General features: G+C 38.1%; 2 protein-coding genes across 7 annotated transcripts in view; both read right to left on the bottom strand.

The window, feature by feature from the left end:
• uvrag (UV radiation resistance associated gene) overlaps positions 1-1,146 on the bottom strand; it is a 48,654-nt gene extending 47,508 nt beyond the window's left edge. For 3 of the 6 annotated variants that reach the window (XM_047804819.1, XM_027158481.2, XM_047804820.1), the window contains exon 1: positions 861-1,146. Coding sequence is in view for 3 of the 6 variants with exons in the window: in XM_047804820.1 (XP_047660776.1) it covers positions 861-959 (99 nt within the window). In the remaining 3 variants the exon portion in view is untranslated. Of the gene's footprint in view, positions 1-46; positions 430-860 lie in introns of those variants that run through there. The other 3 variants (XM_027158479.2, XM_027158482.2, XM_047804818.1) reach the window with 3 other exon arrangements.
• Positions 1,147-3,820: 2,674 nt separating this feature from the next.
• Positions 3,821-12,500, bottom strand: part of dgat2 (diacylglycerol O-acyltransferase 2) — a 12,764-nt gene continuing 4,084 nt past the window's right edge. Inside the window, exons 6-9 of the mRNA XM_027158632.2 lie at positions 6,763-6,967; positions 6,374-6,548; positions 5,348-5,550; positions 3,821-4,363 (exon numbers count right to left, since the gene is read on the bottom strand). Of these exons, the coding sequence (XP_027014433.1) occupies positions 4,209-4,363; positions 5,348-5,550; positions 6,374-6,548; positions 6,763-6,967 (738 nt within the window). The 3' untranslated portion in view covers positions 3,821-4,208. The remainder of the gene's footprint in view (positions 4,364-5,347; positions 5,551-6,373; positions 6,549-6,762; positions 6,968-12,500) is intronic.

Raw genomic sequence — 12,500 nt, 5'->3', positions numbered from 1 at the left:
TGTGGGGATATAAAGAGCTGCCACCGGAGACCAAACACAATCTCACCTTTAATAAGTGCACATGGGCTGCAGATGTTTCCTCAGGTGAGCTAAGCTGCTAACACACAGCATGATGGACAGCTGTGCTGACTGACAGGTGAAACACCTAACTAGCTTTACTCTCACAACCTGCTTCAGTCAGCTAGCTAGCAGGAGGTCGTGTCCTGGCTATAAATCTACTGTATGCTACTGAACTCACTGTACGTCAATAAACTCACAGTTATAATCACCGTTTGTTACAAAGTCGGGGAAATCTTCACATTCCTTCCGCAGCATGTTTATATGAAGCTAATGGCTAACGAGCTAGCCGCGATCCTGAGGTAAATCTGTCAGGAGCTCGCGCTGTCAGGAGCCAATCAGATCAGCTGATGAGCAGTGCGGTAGTATATAAAGTCATAAACACACACACACACACACACACACACACACACACACACACACACACACACACACACACACACACACACACAGGTTTACAGCTTACAAACACAAAGACTGAGTGATAAAGCGTGACGCTGTCGATAAACTTCCCGTCATGTGTTTAAGAGCCACAGTTTTATAAACAGTGATTTATTTCTTATCCTGCTGACATTATTAACACGTGTGTACAGACACGTGCGTGTTATTGTCTCAGGACAAATACGAGTTAAATCCGAGACAAATGTTTACAGCGTGTAATAAATACGATGCTAATCCGGCTAGCTGCTGAAGTGAAGGCCCGCTGAGTGTTGTGTGGAATCGGGAAACTAACCCTGTGTACACGTGAGACACAACACGTGACTAAACACACTTTAGTGGTGATATAGTGTAAATCGTGTTACCTGCTGAGACGTGAGTTCGACACGCACACATCTGGAAGCTGCAGCTGCAGGATTACTGACAGGATTGGATCCGATAGCAAGATCCCAAACCGAGTTCATCGTTAACCTGCATCTATCCGTTCATCTCAGATCTCTAGTTTACATCCGCCGCCTTTAACCACACCAACACAACAGCAGGTCATCTGAAGCCCAGCGCCTCTACACCATCAAACACACCATCAAACACCGCTGCATCAACAAAACTCAAGTCTCCTGACGGAGCCATTGGCCGTCCTGGATTGGTGCAAAATCCTTAAGGGCGACGCTGATTGGCTCAGCTGTGCTGTCAATCAAACGTAAAACCCGCTCAAATGGCGGAAGCGTGAATCTGTAACGCGATAGGCTAGAAAGAGTGCTAATCAAAATAAAGTGGGCTGGAAAACACGTCTCGTGTGTCTGTATGGCCAAATCCGTATACATCTCTAGTGCACTACATAGGGCACTACATAGGGCAAAATGTAATGCACTACACAGGGCACTACATAGGGCAAAATGTAATGCACTACACAGGGCACTACATAGGGCAAAATGTAATGCACTACACAGGGCACTACATAGGGCAAAATGTAATGCACTACACAGGGCACTACATAGTGCACTACATAGGGTACTACACAGGGCATTACATTGGACATAGGGCACTACAGCGGGCACTATATATATGTATATACACTATATATATATATATATATATATATATATATATATATATATATATATATATATATGTAGGGCACTACATAGTGCACTACATAGGGCACTACACAGAGCACTACTTATGAAATAAATGAATGAACAATGAATAAATAAAGAAGTAAATGATCTTCATTAGAGTTTTACAGCTGTTTATTTTGCACAAACAAACAACATTATATATAAATAAATAAGAGAGAATGTATGTAAATCAGTTTATTAATAAAGCTGGGATCTTTACGTCAATACAGTAATATATATAATATAAATGCTTTAATCAACTTGAAGTTTATGAGAATGGGACACGAGAATGTGTACAGGCTCTAAACACAGAAGCTTCGGTTCTCCTTCTGGAGTCTCGGTTCCTCTGGAGTTCGGCCTATTGTTCCTGACTCACCACATTAACCATCGTCTCGCTTGTGGTCTGAACCTGGACTTCTGTGAGTTTCCCAGCTTTTGTAAAGTCAACAATCTCCCCTGCACTGTTACAGTGTTGTAGACACTTCTGGTTGTAATAATGAGGCGAATTAATCATCGAGAAGAAAGTTTCATTTGAACTGAGAAGACGTTTAGTTCCTTTACTCTGTCGTGGTACAGAAATGAAGGTGTGGGTTTCTACATTTTATTTTATTCCAAAAACATATAAAGGTGTGATTTCAGGAATCAGCTGTGTTGGTGTGTGATTCAGGAAACCGGCAGCACCTCCAACTTCTCAGCATCATTTACAAAACTAGGCTCACACCAACGGCGTGATGTCTGCAGCAGAAATCGTCCTTTTACTTTCACTTCCTGTTCTGTTTATCCTGCTGATTTATAATATATATATATACACAAACATAACGTGTGTTTATTAACAATTCAGAGACGTTAGAACACAATAAACGCTGCACTCCACAATCAGACAGGAGCCTGTTGATTTCTGCAGAAGATGATCATCTCCGCATCACCGTTTCCTCTTCACAAGAACATTACATTACATTTAATGTCACGTTTTATTTGTGCACTGATTAGAAACTCAATCACGTCCTTGTCCCTGCTCAGACACACTGCGCTCTGTCTCTTACGTTGCATTGTTCTTGCAAAAAAAACAAAAAAGACATAAGAAGCATAAAAAAGAGTAATAATAACTTATGGATCACATAAACAATCAGAGAGAAAAGAATTCACTCTAAACCCATTTCACACCTGATCTGCATTCACTGTGCTAGAATAACAGTTTAACATAGTCCTGTACACTAACCCTAACCTCATACACTAACCCTAACCTCGTACACTAACCCTAACCTCGTACACTAACCCTAACCTCGTACACTAACCCTAACCTCATACACTAACCCTAACCTCGTACACTAACCCTAACCTCGTACACTAACCCTAACCTCATACACTAACCCTAACCTCAAAAACTAACCCTAACCTCATACACTAACCCTAACCTCGTACACTAACCCTAACCTTGTTCACTAACCCTAACCTCATACACTAACCCTAACCTCATACACTAACCCTAACCTTGTACACTAACCCTAACCTCATACACTAACCCTAACGTCATACACTAACCCTAACCTTGTACACTAACCCTAACCTCATACACTAACCCTAACCTTGTACACTAACCCTAACCTCATACACTAACCCTAACCTCATACACTAACCCTAACCTTGTACACGAACCCCACCCTCATACACTAACCCTAACCTCATACACTAACCCTAACCTCATATACTAACCCTAACCTTGTATACTAACCCTAACCTCATACACTAACCCTAACCTCATACACTAACCCTAACCTCGTACACTAACCCTAACCTCATACACTAACCCTAACCTCGTACACTAACCCTAACCTCATACACTCACTCTAACCTCATACACTAACCCTAACCTCATACACTAACTCTAACCTCATACACTAACCCCAACCTCATACACTAACCCTAACCTCGTACACTAACCCTAACCTCATACACTAACCCCAACCTCGTACACTAACCCTAACCTTGTACACTAACCCTAACCTCGTACACTCACTCTAACCTCATACACTAACCCTAACCTCGTACACTAACCCTAACCTTGTACACTAACCCTAACCTCGTACACTCACTCTAACCTCATACACTAACCCTAACCTTGTACACTGAAGTGAACTGAGAAGAGTAGGAAGCCATTTTGGATTCAGTTCATTACACTGCACAAGCACTCTCAGGTCAACAGTGGCTCAATCATCTAACGCTCATTTAATGCTCATCTCGTCTAACATTCGCATGAAACATGAGTGTGCAGACTCTTAAATGGGTGAACTGACAACTTGAATGGTTAATCTGAAGGAGCGAGAGATATAAGATCATCAGGTTTCAAGAGAGCAGGTTTCATTATACAAATTAAGGCATCTGTAGTTTATTATTCTATCTTCCAAAAGAAAAAGGATTTGTTCTTGAGATCATGCTTTGAGGGCCAAGAGCAGAAGGCACGCAGACAGAATTGGAACACAGCCATGATCATGGTTTATCTGGCTCAGGTTTCAGGTGGTGTGTGTTTGTGTGATGGAGAAATATTTAACACAGTTTTCTCTTGTTTTTAAAAGGCAACATTCTTCTTCCTTGTCTTCAGTGAATGAGGAGGATGTCGGACTCTTTCAGGCCGAAGCGTGTCTTGTATTTGTCGAAGAGCGTGGTGAGAGAGTTGACGTACATGGTGTGGTACATTTCCACCACGTCCGGAGTCGGCTCCTCCAGCTTGGGCACTGTGATAGGTTCTCCAACTACAGGAGACACGTTATGAAACCGTCAGCAAACATCACGCTGTGGAGGTGAACATCTGTCTCTGAGCTCAGGAGGCTTCAGGGCGGCTCTTTTAGGACCAGTTTAGAAACTGAACTCTTCCTGAAATCTCATGAACTTGGACACTGTAGATGTTTTAATAAGTATGAACTGTAAACTATTCATGATTAAAATAAATGCATAGCATTGTGGTAAAGATGCTAAAGACTTTGTGTCTCTCAGTCTGAGAGAATCTGTGTTAAACATTAATGTTATTAACTGTGAGTTATAAGGAAGAGCTCTGTTTACAAACCGACCTTGAACCAGCGTCCTGAGCGTCCATAGCGTTTAATCAGGACAGGGCATTAACCTGGAGTTTGTGTGTGTGTGTGTGTGTGTGTGTGTGTGTGTGTGTGTGTGTTCAGTCCTCTGTAAATGAAATAAATTTAACTGACTATACAGTAACTGCATTATTATTATTATTATTATTATTATTATTATTATTATTATTATTATTATTATTATTATTATTATAACAATAGCACACAGCGATCTACGGGCTCCACGCACAGGTTACATTAGCGCCCCCCAATGGCCAGATCCATAGAACCATACAGAGATTGTATTGATTTTCGACCTGTTTATGAAATGTGAAGATCCAACATCCAGTTATATTCAAAGACACCTCCACCAAATCAAGTGTAATATGTAAATGAGCAAGACTTGCTCTTGCTATAGCGCCACCCTCAGGCCCTGACCAACACTCACATCTCAACACCTTACAGTCTGCTCTTATGATATCTTTTACGGAAGGAAATAAATAAGAATAATAGGAAATTTAACAGTAACAATAAAGTTACAGGCATGTGCTTAAACCCTGAATAATAATAATAATAATAATAATAATAATAATAATAATAATAATAATAATAATAACAGGGCAGAAGAAAGATTATAGGTGATGTGTGGAGTGTGTGTTGTCTCACCGACAGTGTTGATGGGTTTTCCATATGGGACGAAGCCCCATGACTCGGTGAAGAAAAACCCACAGCCGTGGAAGATACAGGGAGCGAAACCCAGCAGCTTCTGCAGCTTCTTCTGAACCCAACGCCACCATGAACCCTCCTCAAATATCACCTGCTTATAGGACTCGTTCTCCCCAAACGAGTACACAGGCACCAGGTCCGCTCTGTAACACACACACACACACACACACACACACACACACACACACACACACAGCTCATTAGCGTCAACATACCAACAGTGTTAATGAGATATATTCATCCTGGGATTTACACAATTCCAAACTGGTGGCTCTACATTTCTGTTATCTGTTATCAATGTTAGCGTCTCAGTGGAGAACATTTGGGTTCCAGAGACATTGTGGATGTGGTTCATTCATTATTTATTTTCAAATCTGGGATTATTTCCGTCTGAATGTGTGAGATTGTTCTGTTCCACACAAAACACGTGGATTTTGTTTCTAATCTTCTTTGGAATTGCAAAACTTTCATTTAGAAAGTGATTTACAGTTGCCATGGCAACATTAAAGCATCTCTGTTCACCGTGTGAGGACACAGTGACCAAAAAGAGCCTCACAAACACTCTGATCTCTGACCATCTGCTCACACACACACACACACACACACACACACACACACACACACACACACACAGGAGCTCACGTCACATTCACTTTTTACTGCTCTGTACATTATCAGAAATTCTGTTTGTTTATTAGCTGTTTATTAATTTACTTTATAAACTCTAATCACTACTCTGTGTATTTCCACCATATCTCTGACGTCTGCAGATTTATTGTTGATCTATTTTTGAATGCAGATTTGATGATTTTCTTCCCCTGCTGTTTAATCTCTTCCTCTGGACATGTGTGTGTTCGGTGTCCAGTGGATTGTAGTAGTGAATCATGTACAGAGTCAGTGAAGTGAACTGTGTGTGTGTGTGTGTGTGTGTGTGTGTGTGTGTGTGTGTGTGTGTGTGTGTTGTACCCTTTCTGCAGTGCAAGTTTGATGAAGCCTTTGCGGTTTCTCAGGGTGACTGCGTTCATGCCTGGGACGCAGTCCAGAGACTCAGCAGCTCCGCCCACAACGATGACCACAGCGTTTCCCGTCCCGTTACACGACAGGAGATAATCAATGGAATGCCGATTCACTGGACAAATACCTGATCACACACACACACACACACACACACACACACACACACACACACACTGTGTTCACGCTGTGTAGAAGTGACTGAAACAGTCATCTTCTCTTTTTGAGGATGTGAGGATTTGAGGTGTATTTAAGTAAAACTCCCACACTGCCATTCAATAGCTGAAAGATGTGAGACTGCTGTTGCTAGGCAACTAGGAAATAAGACCCTGTGTACTCACCTCCAGACATTAAATAGTCCCTCAGCAGGGGTAGGCGGAAGTTCCCGGCCAGCGTTGCGAGGGACGGCTTGATCCCTGGGAACTTCTTGGAGAATCCGGTCGCCTCAGTGGAGAAATTACAGAAGGCTCCGAAGCAGAAGATGCCGTGAGGATGATAACCGAAGATGTAATTACGGTTGGGTGGTAAGTTATGGGTCTTGATGAGCTGTGGAAAAGAAGCACAGAAAAATAAACACAACATCTAATAAGAAACATAATCAACACTCAACACACCACAAGGCACAGGAATGAACCCTGGAGTGATGAAAGAGTTAAAATCCTGACAGGTTCTAGCAGCTCAGTTCTATTTGTTTTAGTTATTTAGAGTTTAATAAATCGGGATGAACTTGAAAACCAGTGTATTTCATGTAAAGGCTCCATCAGAGGAACACGAGAAGAAACTTGAGTGATGTAAAGTGATTTCAGAGCGTGGTGAGTGTGGAAACCATGTGACATGTGGACAGAGGAATAAAGAATGAGATGAGGATGACGATGATACTGAGCTTTCTAATTGAATCAGCAGGACAGAATCTAGGCCTGAGTGTCTCCACCCATCTCTGGTGCATCAGATCAACCCACTGAGCAGGTTCTCCACACTGGTGTTGGGTCTATTAAACTAATACACACATAAGACAGGTTCCTCACTGCAGTACTGTCTACTGTGTGTGTGTGTCTGTGTGTGTGTGAGTGTGTGTGTGCATGAGTGTGTGTGTATGTGTGTGAGTGTGTGTGTGTGTGTGTGTGTGTGTGTGTGTGTGTGTGTGTGTGTGTGTGTGTGTGTGTGTGTGTGGATTAGGATGAAATACACCAAATTCCTCGTTTACAGATTACAGGTTCTTGGTGTGTAACTTTAACACACATTGCTGCTGTTTTCTTTACAGTTTGACCTCACAGTCAGCTCGCAGCTTAAACATGCTATTTGACATGTAGCAGCTCCACTGAGCGTTACATCATTAAGTGTTATTAATCCAGAGGCTGGACCTTTGACCTGTTTTCTTCATGTTGTCTCCTGGTCTTCATGTCTTTATCTCATCTTACACACAGACACAAACAAGAAAAAATCTCTCTCTCAGCAAACAGCCTCCTTCTATCAGCACGTACAAAGTCTACAGGACGCCGTGTGGCTCTCGGTAATCCCCGATCCGCCCTGATCCCCGTCTGCAGCTGAGCAAAGGAGCAGCGCAGCAACACGATGCCCCACAGATGACCCGTCTTTACTGTACATGATAAACTCGCCTTATCTCACCATTACTCTGATCACTATAGATATTCACTGGAGCTTTGCTGTGCTGGAAGGAGCAGTGATTCATGCACTCAGGTTCAAAAGTCTGACATTCTGAAGGTCCAGCATTTTTTAAACCCTGCAGGTTTCACAGCTCTGGACAAAGTCTCAACCTTGTTTTATTTTGGATACGAGATCAGCTACAGATCACAACATGGATGTGAACAAACCCGAGGAGCTTCATGGTGTAATGTAATGTAGTCAGTCTGTTCTAGGACTCAGGAAGGAGATGTGAACAGTGTGAAGAGAAAATACTCTAAACAAGGTGTGTCTAATCCAATCAGTAATCAGAATCATTCCAACCTCACACAGAACACCACAGGAGGAGAAGCTGAGCGCTCAGTATTGAGTTAACCGACACCTCTGATTGGCTGACGTGGCTGTGACATCACAACACATTCCTCACTAACTGAAGGGTCAGACTTTTAGAAGCTGTGTTTCAGCTGTAATACTGTAATGCTGTTATACTGTAATACTGTTATACTGTTATACTGTAATACTGTAATACTGTTATACTGTAATACTGTAATACTGTTATACTGTAATACTGTTATACTGTTATACTGTAATACTGTAATACTGTTATACTGTTATACTGTAATGCTGTTATACTGTAATGCTGTTATACTGTAATACTGTTATGCTGTAATACTGTAATACTGTTATACTGTAATACTGTAATACTGTTATACTGTAATACTGTTATACTGTAATACTGTTATACTGTAATACTGTAATACTGTTATACTGTAATGCTGTTATACTGTAATACTGTAATACTGTAATACTGTTATACTGTTATACTGTATACTGTAATACTGTTATACTGTATACTGTAATACTGTATACTGTTATACTGTAATCTGTTATACTGTAATACTGTATACTGTATACTGTAATACTGTTATACTGTATACTGTAATGCTGTTATAACTGTAATACTGTTATACTGTATACTGTAATACTGTTATACTGTATACTGTATACTGTTATACTGTAACTGTATACTGTAATACTGTATACTGTATACTGTTATACTGTATACTGTATACTGTATACTGTATACTGTATACCGTAATACTACACGCTATACTACTGTATACCGTAATACTGTATACTGTAATACTGTTATACTGTATACTGTATACTGTATACTGTATGCTGTATACTGTATACTGTATACTGTAATACTGTTATACTGTATACTGTATACTGTATAACTGTATACTGTATACTGTATAACTGTATACTGTATAACTGTATACTGTATACTGTAATACTGTATACTGTATACTGTATACTGTATACTGTATACTGTATACTGTATACTGTAATACTGTATACTGTATACTGTATACTGTATACTGTATACTGTATACTGTATACTGTATAACTGTATACTGTTATACTGTATACTGTATACTGTATACTGTATACTGTATACTGTATACCTGTATACTGTAATACTGTAATACTGTTATACTGTAATCTGTATACTGTAATACTGTTATACTGTTATACTGTAATACTGTTATACTGTAATGGCCTGTTACTGTATACTAGTAATGCCTGTTATAACTGTAATATGCTTATAGCTGTAATACTGTAATACTGTTAATACTGTAATACTGTTATACTGTATACTGTTAATACTGTAATGCTGTTATAAACTGTAAATAGCTGTTAATAACTGTAATTACTGTAATAGCTGTTATCTGTAATACTGGTAATGCTGTTAGACTGTAATAGCTGTTATAACGGTAATATATGCTGTTATAACTGTAATACTGTAATAGCTGTTATACTGTTAATACTGTTATAGCTGTAATACTGTTATACTGTAATAGCTGTATACGTTATACTGTAATGCTGTTATTACTGTATAGCATGTAATAGCTGTTTACTGTATACTGTTAATACTGTTATAACTGTAATGCGGTATATATACTGTAATGCTGTTATAGAACTGTTAATTACTGTATTATGCTAGTTATAACGGTAATACATGTATAACAGCATTAGTAATTACAGTAATACTGTTATTACATGTTATACTGTATACTGTATACTGTATAACTGTATACTGTATACTGTATACTGTATAGCTGTATAGCTGTATAACTGTATAGCTGTATAACTGTATAACTGTATAACTGCATAACTGTATAACTGTATACCTGTATACCTGTATAGCTGTATAGCTGTATACCTGTATAGCTGTATAACTGTATAACTGCATAACTGTATAGCTGTATAACTGTATAGCTGTATAGCTGTATAACTGTATAACTGTATAACTGTATACCTGTATAACTGTATACCTGTATAACTGTATACCTGTATAGCTGTATAACTGTATAACTGTATAACTGTATAACTGTATAACTGTATAACTGTATACCTGTATAACTGTATACCTGTATAACTGTATAACTGTATACCTGTATAACTGTATAACTGTATAGCTGTAATACTGTATACTGTATACTGTATACTGTATACTGTAATACTGTATACTGTATACTGTATACTGTATACTGTATACTGTAACTGTATACTGTATACTGTAAGCTGTATACTGTATACTGTATACTGTATACTGTAATACTGTATACTGTATACTGTAATACTGTATAACTGTATACTGTATACTGTATACTGTATACTGTATACTGTATACTGTATACTGTATACTGTAATACTGTATACTGTATACTGTATAACTGTATACTGTAATACTGTATACTGTATACTGTAATACTGTTATACTGTAATACTGTATACTGTATACTGTAATACTGTATACTGTAATACTGTATACTGTATACTGTATACTGTATAACTGTATACTGTAATACTGTTATACTGTATACTGTATACTGTATACTGTATAACTGTATACTGTATACTGTATACTGTATACTGTATACTGTATACTGTATAACTGTATACTGTATACTGTATACTGTATACTGTATACTGTATAGCTGTATACTGTATACTGTATACTGTATACTGTATACTGTATACTGTATACTGTATACTGTATAACTGTATACCTGTATACTGTATACTGTATACTGTATACTGTATAACTGTATACTGTATACTGTATACTGTATACTGTATACTGTATACCTGTATACTGTATACTGTATACTGTTATACTGTATACTGTATACTGTATACTGTATAACTGTATACTGTATACTGTATACTGTATACTGTATACTGTATACTGTATACTGTATAACTGTATAGCTGTATAACTGTATACCTGTATAGCTGTATACCTGTATACCTGTATAACTGTATACCTGTATAGCTGTATAACTGTATACCTGTATAACTGTATACCTGTATAACTGTATAGCTGTATACCTGTATACCTGTATACCTGTATACCTGTATAGCTGTATACCTGTATAGCTGTATACCTGTATAGCTGTATACCTGTATAACTGTATACCTGTATACCTGTATACCTGTATACCTGTATACCTGTATAACTGTATACCTGTATAACTGTATACCTGTATAACTGTATAGCTGTATACCTGTATACCTGTATAACTGTATAACTGTATACCTGTATAACTGTATACCTGTATACCTGTATAACTGTATACCTGTATACCTGTATAACTGTATACCTGTATAACTGTATACCTGTATAACTGTATAACTGTATACCTGTATAACTGTATACCTGTATAACTGTATACCTGTATAGCTGTATACCTGTATAACTGTATACCTGTATAACTGTATACCTGTATACCTGTATAACTGTATACCTGTATAACTGTATACCTGTATAACTGTATAGCTGTATACCTGTATAGCTGTATACCTGTATAACTGTATAACTGTATAACTGTATACCTGTATAACTGTATAACTGTATACCTGTATAACTGTATACCTGTATAACTGTATACCTGTATAACTGTATAGCTGTATAACTGTATAACTGTATAGCTGTATAGCTGTATAACTGTATAGCTGTATAACTGTATAACTGTATAACTGCATAACTGTATAACTGTATACCTGTATACCTGTATAACTGTATACCTGTATAGCTGTATAGCTGTATAACTGTTCTGTTATACTGTATAAACGGGTTATGCTGTAATGCTGTTATACTGTAATACTGTTATACTGTAATGCTGTTATACTGTTATGCTGTAATGCTGTTATACTGTAATACTGTTATACTGTTATACTGTAATGCTGTTATACTGTAATGCTGTTATACTGTAATACTGTAATGCTGTTATACTGTAATACTGTAATACTGTTATACTGTTATACTGTAATACTGTTATACTGTAATACTGTAATACTGTTATACTGTAATGCTGTTATACTGTAATACTGTAATACTGTTATACTGTAATACTGTAATACTGTT

The sequence above is a fragment of the Tachysurus fulvidraco genome, chromosome 20, assembly GCF_022655615.1.
Source record: "Tachysurus fulvidraco isolate hzauxx_2018 chromosome 20, HZAU_PFXX_2.0, whole genome shotgun sequence".
NCBI lineage: Eukaryota > Metazoa > Chordata > Actinopteri > Siluriformes > Bagridae > Tachysurus > Tachysurus fulvidraco.
The sequence above is the reverse complement of the archived record's forward strand: the minus strand, read 5'-3'. Positions and strand labels throughout refer to the sequence as shown.